At 49.7% G+C, this 17,916-nt stretch overlaps 1 protein-coding gene across 1 annotated transcript; it reads left to right on the plus strand.

Annotated features, from left to right (window-relative positions):
* The first annotated feature begins 8,657 nt into the window (after positions 1-8,657).
* OR2AT4 (olfactory receptor family 2 subfamily AT member 4) lies at positions 8,658-10,637 on the plus strand. The gene is given in 3 exon segments (XM_075144183.1): positions 8,658-9,027; positions 9,030-9,588; positions 10,592-10,637. Coding segments are annotated over 3 exon segments (975 nt in total).
* Positions 10,638-17,916: the final 7,279 nt, after the last annotated feature.

Here is a 17,916-nt window from a genome sequence, read left to right on the forward strand (position 1 = left end):
CTTCACCTGACCAAGTGGAGATTTCCACCTCCAGGTAGTTCCTTTGGGCTCAACAGAAAAAAAATGGATGCTCTGAGGACGTGGTGGCCTGACCCACGCAGGTGACAGTCCCGTTTGGAGCGGGAGGTTGGATTGGTGGCCACGAAGGTTTTTCCAGCCAACTCTTCCAGGGTCTGCTCCGGGGGTCCAGGGCAGATGTCGCAAACCCTTGCTCCACCAGCGCATTTGTCCAAGTCCCTGGGCCAGGTATGGCTGTGCTGGGGTAACCCCAAATCCTTTCTTGTCTCATAGCACTGCGCTAGGGAGTATTAAAAGCGTGTCCATCGGCCATAAACCCACCATAGGAAAACCTGAATGCCGTATAGAGAAACTGGCTGTGTGACTTGCATGGACGGAGGTAAGGCATGAGGGACTCTCACCCAAGTGTCAGTCACGTGAGCCCCCCAAAATAACTAGCTGGGGGGCATTTGCTGCTTAAAAGCTGGTGGGAACATGCAGAGCCATCAGCTGGTAGTTACCACCGCAGCTCAGGATGGAGCTGGACAATGGAGGGGATGGATGGAGGGAGGGAGGGAGGGAGGGAGGGAGGGAGGGAGGGAGGGATGGATGACCTCTTCTGCCACTGGCAGAGAAGAAGGGGACTCCGGCGGGTCCTGGGGACACTGGGCCCCCCAAGGAAGGGGAGCTGTGTGCCAGTGTGCCGGGGGGTGGCAGTGTTAGAGCAGAGAAGGAGGACGCTCCTCCCATCCAAGCAGGGAGCCTGCGGAGTCCTGGAGTCGGGGTGCCCCGAGCCCCGCGCATCCTTCACCCCGCAGCGCTCCAGAGAGTCCTGGGGCTGGGGATGAATTTTATTTCTGTGCGTATCTCTGGGCAAAGGGAGGAAATAAAAACAAAACGAATTTATCTGTCAATTTTTAGCTACGCAAAAGGAAAAACCAAACAGCATTTCCAGGTTCCTGCTGCTCACAGATTTGTGTGAGCGGGGATTGCACCCACCTGCATCTTGAGCGGGTCCTAGGGACATCCCGGCTTCCCGTCAGCCTCAGTTTCCCCATCTGCTAAGTCAGGGCTGTTCAGATGAATTTCCCAGTGAATCAAGTCGCCGTCACCCACGTCTCAACCCGCTGCACAGAAAACCCCTGGCCCTGCCTATAAATTTGGGGCTGCTGACCTGAAGAGCATCCTGGAGGCTGTGGGGTACGAGCTGCATGAGAGCAGCTGTGCTTTGGGGAACTGCTTTTGCAACTGGGGCTTTGCCTTTGCCCCTTTTTAAGAGGATGGCGCATGCCTCGTGGACAGAAAAAACACAAGCACAACGGGGGAAGGAAGGTGCCATCCTCACCCTGCCCCAGTACCCCTCTCTCTTCTTGTTTTTGCAACTTGAGCTATGGGGGTGATTTACATAGATTTCATGTGCTGTAGGGAAATGCATTTTTATGGCATCCAAATACTGATTAGATCTAGCCGTGTCACTTACCTGTTCATAGCATATCCATTTATTAATCTTCCCTTCTTCAGCTATTTTATTAATTATCGCTTGGGTAGCTGAAGAGTGACATCCAGCGTTTCAGAGGAATGAGCATTTCCCTCCCCAGAACTTCTGAAATTCAAAATCAATGGTGTGGTCAATAGTCTTTTAAACTGGGGCAAGCTGGGTTCATTATTCCAAAAGCATTGGTTTGCTCCTATATAGGATCACTCCCAGCTCGAGCAGGGTGGAGAGGATGGAGATAACGTGAATGCAGAACTGACATTTGAACCCCCCCACAGCAGGACCAGGGGATGCTCACCGAAACCAGTAGAGGAATGGTTTAAAAGAGGAAAGTCCTGGTTTTGTGCAGCAGGCAGTGCATCTCAGGGATTTGCAGCCCACGAGGCTGTAGAGATGCAGAGGACCAGCAGGTCAAGTTGATGGACAACCAGTCCATGAAGAGCTGGCGAAGGGACGGTGCGACAGTTTTGGCTGCTGGGGTACTGTGAAGGCAGCGGAGCCCAGGAAGGGGCTCTCCCCGTCAGCTTCTCCACTGCGGACAGCAGACGGGGTGAGCTGGGCCATGGTCTGACACGGCTGCGCATCAGCTGTGCTCTTATGTTCTTGGCCAAACACTGCTAATTTATTTTTATGCAGACGTGTTATTTTTATTTTCTTAAAAAAAACCAAAAAGAAATAAAGTTATTTCAGATGGCATCAATGTAAGAAATTTTTACATAAGTGAATTCTTCGCTGGATCTTTTCTCTTTAAACCTAGCATGCATGTGAAAATGAAAGTATTTTCCAGCAAGTCATAATTAGGAGAATTATTGCGCTAGTCTGGGACACCCGCAGGGTACAGCACTGTTCATGAGTTTACTTATGGGAGAGCAAAAAGTGGCTCCAGGATGACACCCCACGTCTGCAGAGCAGCCCAAAGTGTAACCTCTCTCCGTAGACCAAGTCACCCAGAGCTTCTTAACATGTCACGGCTGGAAAAAAAACAGAAAAACCCGAACAGTTTAAAGGGTTTAAGACCTTTAAAACTCCTACTGCGTGCTCGCTGGGACCCATGCAATTGAGGCTCGGGCTCCCCAAGGTTTCAGCACTCTCCAGCACCGGCCGTGCAAGCCCTGATTACGCCGTCCCTAGATATTAATTATTCTGAAAAACTTTTCTAAAACCCCAAAGATCTGTAAGCCACCGAGAGACCAATCTGCACTGTTTTCACTGGCGTTGCCACCCGAGTGTAAGAATTAGTGTTTCGAAACAAGCATGTTTGGAAATGCAACTTCTCCTGAATGATACAGGGAGTATTTTTAACATGAGCACCCAGGAGCTCCGCCGTCAGGGCCACCACGTCCGCTGGGATGCAATCAGAAATTCAAGTGGGAAATTGCTCCGGAAGGTGTCCATTAGGAAATGTATGGAAACAAGCAGAGTCATTACCCGTCCTGTTTGCGCTGAGCGTGATCATGGCTTAGCGTTGACGTTACTTGCTCTCGTGTCCACGGAGCAGGGCCAGATCCTGCTTCCTGCATGGGGAAAAGGGGACACGTGCCCTCAGTCTTCTTGCACCAAGAGGTGCTCCAAGAAGTGACCGCAGAAACCAGATGACCAGAGATAAGCGTGCGAGGGGGGACAAGGTAGTAGGGGTAGCGGTGTTGATTTGCAAATCGGCAATTTTTGAAAATTTGCAAAAAAAATTTTGTAGATTTGCAGATTGGGGGAAGGTGAGGGTGGGACACGGCGGGGTTGGGCTCCAGGCAGGGAGAGGAAGCCATAGGGAGCACCAGTGAGACTCATGCAATGGCAGACAAAGGAGGAGAAGCGATTCATGAGCTGGAGGAGCAGAATGTGGCAGTGGGAGGAGGTAGCTCAGACAAGTCTGAGGGCAAAGGGAGGGAGGGAGAAGAAAAGGAGATGAAAAGAAATATCTTACGGGTTGTAAGTAATGAACTGAGCTGAACTAGCGTGGGGCTTGGCTCTTCTGCCATCCCAAGGGATGGTCCCAGCTAGGAGGAGTGGGAGCTCCCAGGTGAAAAGACCTGGCGTTCAAGAGGCACCAGGGTCCCATTCAGGAAGGTCTGGTTGGCTTCTGTCTGACAGCTCTGCTGCCCTGTCCCACACCTGGCCAGATGTGCTCGGGAAGGGGGGATGGCGTGGGGACACTACTGCTCGGTGCAACCATAGCGCAGGGAAGGGTCCCGCCAAACACTGGCACAGGTTGCTCAGAGAGGTCGTGGAGATATTCAAAACCCAGCTGGACGCAGTCCTGGGCAACCTGCTGTAGATGATGCAGATGATCTCAAGAAGTGCCTTCCAACCTCAATAATTCTGTGATTTGGTCATTTGCCTTACAGCATTTAGCGGCCTCCTTTGCTGACCTCTGCTAGTCACACTTGAGCAAGTCCCCGCGGCTTCATGTGTAGCATTTTCATGCTGCAATTTCTCCAGCTATTCCAGACGTCTCCTTCCAAATGAGGTGAGTTTCCTCAGAGGAGCATCTCACCCACCATGGCCTGGAGCAGGAGCAGGAACCTCAGACCTGCTGAGGGTGTAAGCATTTGTGCTGACCTCTCCATCCTCCCCCCACCATGGCCATCCCACCTGGGACAGCTGCAGACACCACGGTGGTGACAGCACCAGGAGCTGCAGTCCTGGGAGGAGATACCTCAGATATCACCAGACATTGGTGTGCTCAAGACCATACAACATTCAGGTCTAGCAGACTGCTGTGAATTGACATCTTAGAATCATAGAATCATCGAACCATTAAGGTTGGAAAAGACCTCTAAGATCATCGTGTCCAACCATCAACCCAACACACCATGCCCACCTTGAGCATCTCCATCCCGTCCCCAGGGAAGCCAGTGATGACATTTTAAGCCGGAGAAGCTCTTAGTCCTGAGTGTGTGGGTGTTTCACAGAATTGGGTAGTTTAATAAAATTGCCATCCTGAAGGAGGGATTGTTGTCCTGTAGCACATTTTTCCACCAATTTGTTGAGAATGAGCAGAGGCTAGATAATCCCAGGACCATCTATAGTGGGTGTATCTGAAGCTACCTGTAATTAAAAATTAAATTATAACTGACAAGACAAGATCACAGCTCAAATGGTTTGTAATCAGCAATGAGTTCCTCCTTTGTGCCATGCAAGAGATATTTTATTACCTATTCTCCTAGAAGAATATTAGAACTAAACGTTCAGGTGACTAAAGGTAGGGGAGATTTTTCTCATCCACAGTCTAAGCTCAGGAAACCATAGTTATGTGGGTTTGTCTGCTTGGAAATGTAGCTGGTGTCCCCCGTTAGTCCCTGGAGCAAGATGTGGACTGCAGGATAACATCCACAGCAGAAACGTGATGGAGAAGGTGTGAACCTCGCACCAAAACCTCAACAAGTGTCGTGAGCACTTGGAGGCTATCAAGGACACTAAGTCCATTCAGGAGGGACTTTGCACAGCTCCACCACATTACTGTTTCTGGCTGTGATGGCTTTTGGTCAGAACGTGACTGGAGAATGGCAGGGGGTGAGATAATTGTGAAAATATACTGAGGAGTCAAAGATGTGTGCAAACCATCCACTGCAGCAAAAGTTTATGTCAAAGATTCTGTTTAAAAACTGACCCAGTCTGGCATGAATCCCATCTCACACTTTACACATCAAACCAGACTGGGATCCATCTTTGTGTCTTCAGGTTCCCAAAAAAGATCTCAACCTCTTGCCAAGCCCTCAGCGATGCTCTGCTGACCCCATCTCCCCCAGCCTGAGGATTCAGCCCCAGGACTAGATGCTTCTGAGATGTAGGTGGGTGCATTATTCACGAATTGCTAATATTGTAATCAAATCTGTATTTTTCTGCATGGTGTCCAGGGACACATCCTGCACCACAGAAGCCTGGGTGCATCAGAACCGATTTACACAGGACGGGATTTAACCCTTTCTAATTGCCATCCAACAGCTTTCACTTAAGATGGTTAGGGGACAAGGAAGATATTTATGTAGGCATCTGGAGCAAGAGGACATTTGTCTGGGAGGACATTTGGAGAAGGAGTTTAATTTAGTAGCTATGAATTGCCCCCCAAAGGGAATGTCTCCCTCCATTGACTATAGAGCCAGGTGGCAATGTCTTCTCATGCCACACGCCTGGATTTCCCAGTCCACGCAGCTCTCAAGGGCTGTCAATTTTCCCCTTGGCCTCAGCCACACTTGACAAAGCCTCCAAAAGAAGCAGCTGTGAGGTTTAGAGGCGATGGTCTCAGGGATGGAGAGGGCAAGGAGATGGGCTGCTCACAGAAGTGGCCCAGGGATGGCTGAAGTAGTCACCTGGTTGTCCATGTAAAGGGGTTGTATGTTGGCTGACACACCTAAGCATGGTGCATGGAGCAGTCCTGGGCTCCTGTCCAAGGTGGAATTAAGAACCAGAGGCCAACCTGCAGGGACGGCACCCAAGGAAGCTCCCGAGCAGCCAGAGGTATTGCCCAGCCCAGTCCCATGCACGATGTCTTTGCGGCTGAGCCACGAACCAGGCTTGACCTGAAAATCCTGGAGAAAGGAGATGGAGCTAGAATAGCTACAGGTCGGGATCCTCTGTGGTTGCGTTTGCGTTTGGGCTATGCCCACATTTGGAGAGCTGCTGCTGGCCCTACCTGAGAGCTGCTCCTCTGCCTTGGCCATGCACTACATCTTCGGCGTATGCCTCGGGTGGTGTAGAGGGGGAGATGGAGACTTTCAAGCCCTCCAGAGTGCGACCCAGGCGTTGGAAAGGAAATGCGAAAGGAAGGGCCAATATTGAACCATGGGAAGCTCCTCCAGATCTGGTCAGAAAAGACTCCAGTGTTTCTCCACCGGCCTCGACACAACAGCCCACTTCCATCACACAAGAAACTTTGGGTGGTGAAAACTCCTCCTTTGCTGCTCTTGACTATGCAAGTCCGTTGTACGATCTCCATCTGCTGTGCACTGCCGCATGCAACAGGGGGATTGAAAATGGTTGAGATGCTTTATCGGGAACATAACGTGTGGGTCTCCCAGCCCAGGGCAAGAAAACATCACGGAGAGCACCTCTGGGTGGGGAGCAGGGCAGCGTGCTCAAATATGTTCAGTATCTGTCGTGGCTTTGACCGTTGATTCATTGCAGGAGTTTTGCACTTCCCACTAAGGATAACATTAAGGAAGGGGAAGACCTCGTTATAACTTCGAAGCGCAAGTGAGTTATTGTTGATACTATTCTGTTAATACAATAATATTTTTCAGACTAATTAAGTGCTTCATTTTGATTTACTTTTTTCTCATGGGGTCCAGGATGGAAAAATATGATTGTAATACATGTTAACAGGCTCCAAAGAATGAGAATTTGATCTACTATGTCTGAAAACAACTTCAAATCAATGCTAATTTTAAGGACATTACATGCCGGCAATTTTAATTCAATACAATAAATTATCTTGGGTCTTTTAATAGGGCGGCATTGTTTATACAAATTACATCCTTGAAGCTTACCAGTTTGGAAAAAATAATAACAAGAAAGAGAAATGGAGAAGGGTAGATTAGATGAGAGGTGGAGAGTAAACAAAATATCAGTTGTATTTAAATCTCAGCGAGGCAGAAAATCTATTTATTTGTAATATTAAATGGATCTCTCCTATTGGGTTATGGAGATGACTTTCTGGGTGAAAGGTAAAACTATCTGAAAATTACCAGAGATTTAATAATGTTAGGAAATTGCACGAGACCAACCATTACTCTCAACTACTTGTGGCCAAGCACAAAATATTTCCAAGAGAGCTTTATTTCCCCTCTCTTAAATTGGGATAAGGAAACCAAGAAAAGGCATAAAAACTTAATTAACCTTCATTTCTCCTTCTTTTTTTAGCATAAACCTAATGAAAACAAGGGTGGGTTTTTCCTGAACATTATCTTAGTTTTGATTTACCCAATGTTAGATAAAATAGATACATTCCAAAGGAATTTGTGCCTATGAAAGTGCTGCAGTTGTTCTGTGGCTTGAATAGAAGATGCTGGAAGTTTCCAAAACGCTGCTTTATTTTGCCGCAGCAAACAAGCAGATTCCATAGGGTTTGGGCAGAATAGTCCTTTCCAATCTGCATTAAATCTTTATGAGCAACAAAGGAAGTATTTCTATTGAGAGGAAAGAAAATTTTTGCAACTCAGGAATTTTAAAAGCTCATAATGTAAAATAAATGGAAAAGAACGGCACGCTCTTTCTTACCCTTCGTGCAGAAATCCAAAAAGTATCACAAGTCTGTATGAATAATGCAATTGTAGAGCTACATTACGAAAAATAAAGGTATGTAAGGGCTGTAAGCTGTCACACATCGTATCCCCCTCCATCTGAGCTGAAGTCACAGACGGATACTTATTCCCAGTTTTTTATCACAGTCTTTGAACTTCATGAATCTCTAAAACATTTCTTACTATGGTAAAAGACACGATGCTGACCTACATCAGCCAAAAAAATTACTGTGAAAAATCCCTTGGCTTTTATGTACCAGGAAATGACCTGGAAGTCAAAAGAAATTCTACTTTTTCATCTGAATTTCAGCAACAGCAGCAGCAATCAACTGCGTGCTGCATTGACCGTGGGAAACGCAGTGAGCTGCAGGTAACCAACCAGAGGTAACATGGGCATGAGAAGTGGTGATGAGAATGACTTTGTAAAAAGATTGTAATAACCCAGAAAAAAGAGATGGGTGGTTGACTGTGTCTGAGCTCATTCTCTGAATTCCCTTAGAGAAGAGAAATGGGCATTTCTATAATGCAACTCATCTCCTCCTCGGTGCAGAACGGGGCAGAGGAGCTGCATCCCCAAAATGCCCCTTTTCCTCATGGACCAGAAAAGGGAAGCAGGAGGACCACTGCAGATGGGGGGGCTCTGCATGAAGAGCACTCAAAGCTGGGTGAGACGAATCCTTGCCCTTCGTGCCCAAAGCTGAAGAGCGTAATCCACATCATCAACAGAGAATCCAAATCATCTTAATTGCAGGTTAGAGACAAGAGGGGCTGAGGTGTGTCTTGCAATGTGCTCAGCTCTGTGAGGTTTCATCCAACGTGTGCTTTCCTTGCAGAACCTCTGCAAAGCTCCTTAGAGAAATGTCTTCCTCCACATCAGCCTGCTTCCTTACTCCCTCTTCATCCCTGCAGATGTTTTGACCAGCCCCACCATGGAAAGCTGCAGCAGCAACGCTTCCACTAAAGTCTTTTTCTTGGTGGGGTTTCCAGCGCTCCAGGATATCCAGACCCCCTTCTTCATTGTGTTCTTGCTCTTCTACCTGTTGATCCTGGTTGGTAACACCGTTATCATCACCGTGGTTGTGGTCGAACATACGCTCCACAAACCCATGTACTTTCTCCTGATCAACCTCTCTGTGTTAGACGTGCTATTCACAACCACCACCACGCCCAAAATGCTGGCAATGTTCCTGGTCAACGCTAAAACCATCTCGTTTCGGGGCTGTTTTCTGCAGATGTACAGTTTTCACAGGTTGACAGTAACCGAGGTGCTTCTCCTGGTGGTCATGGCTTACGACTGCTATGAAGCATCTGCAACCCCCTCCGTTATCCAGCCAAGATGACAAGAAGAGTGAACATCCAGCTGGCAGCGAGCGCCTGGATCACTGCGCTGCTAATACCCATGCCCGTCATCATGCAGACCTCTCGGCTAGCTTACGGGGACACAACCAGGGTTCACCACTACTTTTGTGACCACCTGGCAGTGGTACAAACCGTGTGCTCGGACTTCAGTGCCGATTTCCAGACCTTCTTGGGGTTCTCCATTGCTATGATAGTGTGGGTCATCCCTCTGTTGCTCGTCAGCCTCTCGTATGTTCACACCATCCTCTCCGTACTGAAGATCAACTCCAAAGAAGGACACATGAAAGCTTTTTCAACGCGTACTTCCCATCTGCTCGTGGCGTGCACTTACTACTCCTCCATCGCTGTGGCGTACATGTCCTTCAGAGCAGGCAACCCCGTTGATGTCCATGTCATGAGCAACGTTGTCTTCTCTATTTTAACTCCCTTGTTAAACCCCATCATTTACACTTCACGGAACAAGGAAGTAAAATCTGCAGTTAAAAAGTCTGTTTTTCTGAAAATCTTTCCCCTTTTTAGAAAAATTAATTTATTTGGGTAAAATTTACAGCAGTGCAGAAGCCTCATGCTATTTATTATTTCAGTCCTCTGGTTAATTAAGATATCATCACGTTTGGTTCCCCTGAACTGTGGTATATCCTATGTTAATGTATTCCAGCCTATTTCTGTGAAGTTCTTAGTAGACTGGCTGTAATATTTATAATTTTCTAGTTTGGTTTCTATCCTTCAGTGACTAAATCGCAGATGCACTAAATAAAGCTGTGACTCATCACAGAATCACAGAAGGGTTTGGGTTGGAAGGGACCTTAAAGATCATCTAGTCCAACCCCCCTGCCATGGGCAGGGACATCTTCCACTAGATCAGGTTGCTCAGAGCCCCGTCCAACCTGGCCTTGAACACTTCCAGGGATGGGGCATCCACCACCTCTCTGGGCATGGAACTTCTCTGGAATGCAATAAAGCTGTGAATGCACTAAATAAAGCTGAAAATGCTCTAAATAAAGCTGAACTGGAGCGGTACCACATTTCTTTACACTTTCCCCTCCACATTGCACCGTGGAGGCTGCATTATTTTAATTCCTCCATTTAAGAGTTTCAGGGGTGGTAGCAGTTATTTTCCCTACAAATGACAGAGGTGACACTGGACTGTTACTCCTGGCTGAGGAAACTGCAAAATCATTTTACAGGACTGCAGAACTGTGAGAAAAGTTACAGATAAATTAAAAATGCAGCTTGTACAGCTGGGTGAAATGGTGCCTGTGTGCAATACGGTGCCATCAACCACCTCTTGTACCCAACAGCCTGACCCACAGGTTCCTGCACCAGGAAAGCCGATGTGAAGCAACAGTCAATACAACACCATGAACCTCAAATTTAGACAGAGATGCTATCAAGCATCAGAAAGTGCGATTGTTTATCTGGAGCTTATTTAATTCATTTTCTTCTCCAGAGCAGGCAGATAGTTGGGTGCAAATGAGCATCTCTGACTTTTTGAGCCATGCCTGATTTTTTCTGTGATTAACATACTGAAATATAAGTCTTTCCTATAGAGTCTGTTTAACGGAGCCTTTCAAAGCTCATTAAAGGTGGTGGGGTCTGCAATAGAGATTTGGGGGAAGGCTTGGGCTATCTCCTCACTCATCTTCCACTAACATTTTTAACTTTAGATGTTGATTCAACCCACATTCAACCCTCCTCCCCTTCTGACACCCATGGGCAAACTGGGGAGAAAAAGCCCCAAAAAATGAACAAAAAATGAACATCACCTGTCACTTCTTAGAAGTTTGTTTCGTTATAAGGGAATAAACCTCCCCCAAGCCACAGGTGTCCCCTCTGTGTCCTCCACAGGAGCCATCTTCAGGAGCTGCACCCAGGAGGCATCATTTCTCTGGAAATTATTAAGATAAAGCCATTACTGGGACTTCTGTCCCCCCTTGCACGTTGCAGTATTGCTGGGACTTAGCCTCGAGGAGGAGGGGACCTTTCTAGGACCTTCCGAGAAGGAGCGGAGCCTGCAACGAAGGGGAGAGCCCTAGTGCAGCACCTCATTGCCAGCATGACTATATACAGAAGGAAAACCACCCAAAGGATTTTACATAGTTTTTAAATAGGGTTTTCCCCTTGTACAACGTGAGCTCTTCATTTCCGTTGAGGAACTGGACTTTTTTACCTGGGTAAAGCCTGACGCTGTTGGCTGCTCAAGAGGGAAGCAAAGACCTCGGCTGGCTCTTAACATCTGCATTCAAGGGCAAGATCAGAGCAGGCAGCGTAGAGAGGCTTGCAACCAGCATTCAGATTAACATTACAGAAAATAACTACCAAGATAGGATGCTAAAGCCTTCTCCATTTCCCTCATTCATCACATTTGACAATGTAATAATTTTGCCTAACAGCTAGAAACCATTTCCAGCTAATATTATTTGTTATCTGCAGCAATAGCATTATACTAATATCTAGAGGGTCATGAGGCTGCCTTTTACAAGACATTGTATTCACATAATGCATTTTCTGCTCCAAAACTTCATCCCAGCTTTATTTGAAACAAAAAATAAATAAGAATTACATCGAGCAGAAGAACCTGCAGACCCTGAGCACCAGTTTTCCAGATGTAGCTGGGTATTTCTAAGCCACGAGATGCAGTCTGTTTATGAATATGAACCCCGAATCCTTCCCATACCCCATTTGCATGTCAGCCAGAACAACACTGCGTAATACTTTACTCTCCATCCAAGCAGCAAATTTTCTCACCTAATACTCATTATTGTCCTTAAATTACTCCAGCGCTCTCCACCTCGCCTTTGGGGATGTCAGCCCCCCTTCTCCAGCCCCTCCACATCCCAGCAGCTCAGACCGCTCTCCTTTCTCAACAGAAATCTTGCAGGAAAACCATGATTGGATTTTTTTCCCATTTCAAAATGAAAGAAAATCATAAAATCAAATCAAAAGATGTCCAGTTTTGCATCTGTATAAAAATACATGCACCCCGAGGAGCTTATCAGTGCCCAGATTAATCTGATGGTCTCCCCCGCCATCGTGAGAGCCCTCTCCCCCTTGACTTGCTGCTGCTTCTTCATGCCTGAGATGTCCTTCCCAAGTGGGTCATGAGCTTATATGTTGTGCAAATTATGTACACATGGATGCGAAGCAAAGGCCAGATTGTTTCAAGTGCCATTATAATATTAGCTTAAAATGATACAAGGGTTTATGTAATCTGTTTTGCAATCGGAGTTCTTCTACACAAAGTTCTTGTAAAAGCAGATATTCTTTTTCCATGGTTCCTTTATGCTCACCATCGAACACAAGAACTTCAAAACATTTGCTTTAATTTGTTTTGGTTTGGTTTGTTTGTTTTTACATGGCGTGAAGTGAAAGCTTGCCTCACCTCCCACAGCGCTGCACAGAGAAGGCACCCAAGGGCACCCCCACGCACCTCCTTTGCCCCCCACAAAAGCACAATGCTCACTGAGGTCACTCAAAAGCCTCCAAAGAAACCCCTGAGGGCCGCAAGCAACACCCTGTCCCCCCCAGCTGATGTCCCCCCCTTCTCATCCATCAGGGCCAAGCTCTCCAGCTGAGCTCCTCCATAGCCAACACGGAAAAAAAGAGACATATTCAAGGATAAGTCATCCTGCCTCTTGTACTTCTCCATGCGGCATGGTCTGCACCTGGAAATGTTTGCAATCACCAGGGTGATCGGGCAGGACACGACTTCTCTCCTTAAAGCAGATCAGTTCTGGTCAGCTCACAAGGGATCTTGCTGCAGCATCACAGCAGGGAAATACAAAGCCGTGAGGTTTACAGGGCTGTTTAAGAGCCAGGGGAATCAGGGTTGGAAATGTCACAACATCTGCAGTAGAGTGATACAGGTTTGGATTAACTGTTTTTAACAGAATAAAAGTAAAACTGCAGGTTGAGAAGTGGGTGACCCTGCAGGCAGAGCCCCAGTCACGCCGCCTCTCCGCTGAGACACGTCGTGGCAGAAGTCCCTGAATCTGGGGAATGAACCCGTCGTTTCCTTGGTGCCTTCACACCATTTTTCATAGTTTGCACCAGCAGTGCGGCACTTGGTAACACGGGTATCTGGTTTTTCCCCTCTGCTTTTTGCATAGATTTTTCTGCTTTCAACTGCATCCCTTCGCTCCCGGAGAGCTACATGACATTTGCTGTGTATTTATCATGCTGGGAGAGTCTGAAAATAGTCAAGGGTGGGGGGAAAAGGCTTTTTTTGTACACAGAAGAAGAAAAGCCTTATGGCCCGAACCCCAGGGAGGCCGGGGAACAGCTGGGAAGCCACTCCCAAGTCACGCTCTGTTGCAGCTCTACCGCAGCTTCCCTGCTTAACGGCTTTCTTCACCATTTCTTCCTCGGAAATCTGCACAGCTGCAATCCCCGCCAGGAGCCGGGTGTCTTTCAGAGTCTGCCAGTGGTCATGAAACCCTTGGTCTTCCTCGCTCGCCTCTGCTTTGAGATGGCTTCTTTCCCATGTGCTAGGTGGGTGACCTGCCCTTTCAGAGCAGGGATGTTGCTGTGTCTGAGATGAAACCAAGGAGGGACCAAGAGGGATCCTCCTGCCCACTCCCACTGCTGAGAGCCTTCTCCTTGGTCCCTCTGCCCCAGGCTGGTGGGAGCAGGGGAGGCACCAGGCCCTGGAAGGTGCTTTTCCCATGTGAGGCTTGTTCCTTGCAATGGAGCTGAGCCCTGCGCACCCCCAGGACAGGGAGAAGGAGAGGCAGATGTGCAGCGTCTCACCATGAACCAAATCCTCCAGCTCTTGCTATTAGAAAGGACGGAGCTTGGGGAGGTCATTGCAAGGATCCTGTTTGGCTCCACACATCTCTCTACGAGTCTTCAAGACAAGAAGAAGTAGTAGCGTCCTTCTGCCCTTGCAGCAAAGAAGGTGAATGGCGTCCTGGGCTGCATTAGACAACAGTGTGGCCAGCAGGTCAAGGGAGGTGATCCTTCCCCTCTGCTCAGCACTGGGGAGGCCACAGTGTCCAGTGCTGGGCTCCCCAACACAAGAGAGACACGGACACGCTGGGGAGAGCCCAGAGAAGGGCTGTGAAGATGCTGAAGGGACTGGAGCACCTCTGCTATGAGGAAAGCTTGAGAAAGCTGGGACTGCTCAGCCTGGAGAAGAGAAAGCTCGGGAGGGATCTTATCAATAAAGATAAATACCTGCAGGGAGGGTGCCAAGAGGACAGAGCCAGGCTCTTCCCAGTGGTGCCCAGTGCCAGGACCAGAGGCCATGGCACAAACTGACACACAGGAAGGTCCCCTGAACACCAGGAAACACTTTTCACTGTGAGGGTGACCGAGCCCTGGCACAGGTTGTCCAGGGAGGTGGTGGAGTCTCCATCCTTGGAGATATTCAAGAGTCATCTTGACATGGTTCTAGGCATGTGGCTCTAGGTGGCCCTGCTTGAGCAGGGGGTTGGACCAGATAACCTCCAGATGTCCCTTCCCACCTCAACCAGTCTGTGATTCTGTGATTCTGTAGCTGCTGGGGGAGACACTTGGTGTGGTTGCAATCCCGCTGCATGCCAGTGTCCATGCCAGGGAATTACTGCTCTGCAAAGCTATGTGAATCCTAATTCCTTGGGGGGTTCGAGCTTTGTGAGCAAGAGATGGGCTTCTACTGCCTTTGTGCCACTTTGTGCGCTTCTCAGCCCTTGGATTTGCTGTCCCTAACAGTAATTTTAGCTGTTTGCCTCCAGGAAGCTTCTGGTCTTCCCAACCTGTGTGCACAGATAGATGGAAGTTGGGTTTTCTGGTCAAATCTGAATCTGGTAAGTCTCCATGTGTCGTGGTTTAACCCAGCAGGCAGCCAAACACCACACAGCCGCTCGCTCACTCCCACCCCCACCCCCCACCCCGCAGTGGGATGGGGGAGAGAATCGGGAAAAAAAAGTAAAATTTGTGGATTGAGATAAAGACAGTTTAATAGAACAGAAAAGGAAGGGAAAATAATGATAATAGTAATAATAGTAGTAGTAGTAGTAGTAGTAGTAGTAGTAGTAGTAGTAGTAGTAGTAGTAGTAGTAATAATAATAATAATAATAATAATAATAATAATAATAATAATAATAATAATGATAGAATATACAAAATGAGTGATGCACAATGCAATTGCTCACCACCCGCCGAGCAATGCCCAAACAGTGATCACTACTTCCTGGACCACGTCTTTTATTTATATACTGAGCATAATGTCATATGGTATGGAATATCCCGTTGGCCAGCTGGGTTAGCTCTCTGTCCTGGCTATGCTCCCTCCCAGCCACTTGTGCACTTGGCAGAGCATGGGAAGCTGAATGTCCTTGACTAGCAGGGTACTTAGCAACAACTAAAAACATCAGTGTGTTCTCAACATTCTTCTCATACTAAATCCAAAACAGGAAGAAATTTAACTCTATCCCAGCCGAAACCAGGACACCATACTTGGGTGTATTTAAAATGTGTCAGTGGTGTCGTTCCTCTGCTTGACAGATGCGTGTTGGCGTTGATGAACGCAGGGCAATGCACAAGGAGAAGGACAAACTGACAACATGCACTAATGAGTTGGAAATTAGGTGTTATCACTCGGGAAAGGGCACGAAGACAACCATGGTAGTCTCTGAAAACAGCAACTCAGCACATCAGCTGCCCCCGAAATGGAGCAAATAATCATGAACACTGGGAGGCAAACAGAGCAAAAGCAAAAGCATCATTATCCCACACAGTGTCCTGAAACCTCAGATACTGCACCCAACGATTTTATCTCCTCATCACCTCAAAACGGATTATTTGGTGTTTCTCCTGCCAGAAACACGCCCGCAGAAGCTTTGCTCCAGTCTGGGCTGGCCCTGACCCTTTGTGTGCTGCTCCAATCCTGCTCCCGCAGTCTCGCGCCGCGTTCACCGTGCTTTATCTCCTCTGCCGGGGATCACTAGGGGCTCCCAAAGGGCTGATCCCTCCCTGCAGTTTTTGTCTTCCCTCTCCATCTCAGTACGTTGCCTCTGCTTTGCATCCGTGCCCTCAACAGCATTTCCTTAAGGACCTGCCTTAGCTGAGGAGTCCCAGGCGACCCAGGCAGCGGGGAGCTTCCACCCCAGGGGAAGCCACACCGTGCCCGGGCGGCACGTCCAGGAGAAGAGCCTCGTGCCACGGGCAGGAGATGGGCCGAGCTCGGCCATGACCCCCTTGCCCGGCGCCGTGCCCCGGGGGCAAGGAGAGACGGCAAGCACGTGTGATGCAGCGTTTTCCGTGGAAATGCTCTGAAGGGGAGAACGACGGTTGCGGCATTAATGGACCCCGGACTTCTGGAATTCCATTATGTGCTGCTGGGAAAGGCACAGGCTGGAGGGCAAGGGGGGCTGGATGCCAGCGGGAGGACAGAGGAGAGGGCCCAGGTAGGTGGAGGTGGGACAGGGCGGGACGGGACAGAACGGTGGAGGAGGGATGGTGGCAGCTGGAGGTGGCAGGGGGTGCTGGAAGGTGCTGGAACAGGCCCAGGTGGCAGCTGGAGGTGGCAGTGAGGTGCTGGAAGGTGCCAGAACAGGCCCAGGTGGCAGCTGGAGGTGGCAGTGGGTGCTGGAAGGTGCCAGAACAGGCCCAGGTGGCAGCTGGAGGTGGCAGGGGGTGCTGGAAGGTGCCAGAACAGGCCCAGGTGGCAGCTGGAGGTGGCAGTGGGGTGCTGGAAGGTGCCAGAACAGCCCAGGTGGCAGCTGGAGGTGGCAGTGGGTGCTGGAAGGTGCAGAACAGGCCCAGGTGGCAGCTGGAGGTGGCAGTGGGGTGCTGGAAGGTGCCAGAACAGCCCAGGTGGCAGCTGGAGGTGGCAGTGGGTGCTGGAAGGTGCAGAACAGGCCCAGGTGGCAGCTGGAGGTGGCAGTGGGGTGCTGGAAGGTGCCGGAACAGCCCAGGTGGCAGCTGGAGGTGGCAGTGGGTGCTGGAAGGTGCAGAACAGGCCCAGGTGGCAGCTGGAGGTGGCAGTGGGGTGCTGGAAGGTGCCAGAACAGCCCAGGTGGCAGCTGGAGGTGGCAGGGGGTGCTGGAAGGTGCAGAACAGGCCCAGGTGGCAGCTGGAGGTGGCAGTGGGTGCTGGAAGGTGCCGGAACAGGCCCAGGTGGCAGCTGGAGGTGGCAGTGGGTGCTGGAAGGTGCCAGAACAGCCCAGGTGGCAGCTGGAGGTGGCAGTGGGGTGCTGGAAGGTGCCAGAACAGGCCCAGGTGGCAGCTGGAGGTGGCAGTGGGGTGCTGGAAGGTGCCAGAACAGGCCCAGGTGGCAGCTGGAGGTGGCAGTGGGTACTGGAAGGTGCCAGAACAGGCCCAGGTGGCAGCTGGAGGTGGCAGTGGGGTGCTGGAAGGTGCAGAACAGCCCAGGTGGCAGCTGGAGGTGGCAGTGAGGTGCTGGAAGGTGCTGGAACAGCCCAGGTGGCAGCTGGAGGTGGCAGTGGGGTACTGGAAGGTGCCAGAACAGCCCAGGTGGCAGCTGGAGGTGGCAGTGGGTGCTGGAAGGTGCCGGAACAGGCCCAGGTGGCAGCTGGAGGTGGCAGTGGGTGCTGGAAGGTGCAGAACAGCCCAGGTGGCAGCTGGAGGTGGCAGGGGGTGCTGGAAGGTGCCAGAACAGCCCAGGTGGCAGCTGGAGGTGGCAGTGGGGTGCTGGAAGGTGCCAGAACAGGCCCAGGTGGCAGCTGGAGGTGGCAGTGGGGTGCTGGAAGGTGCCAGAACAGCCCAGGTGGCAGCTGGAGGTGGCAGTGGGGTGCTGGAAGGTGCAGAACAGCCCAGGTGGCAGCTGGAGGTGGCAGTGGGTGCTGGAAGGTGCCAGAACAGGCCCACGGGGCAGCTGGAGGTGGC

Source organism: Calonectris borealis, chromosome 1 (genome assembly GCF_964195595.1).
Source record: "Calonectris borealis chromosome 1, bCalBor7.hap1.2, whole genome shotgun sequence".
NCBI lineage: Eukaryota > Metazoa > Chordata > Aves > Procellariiformes > Procellariidae > Calonectris > Calonectris borealis.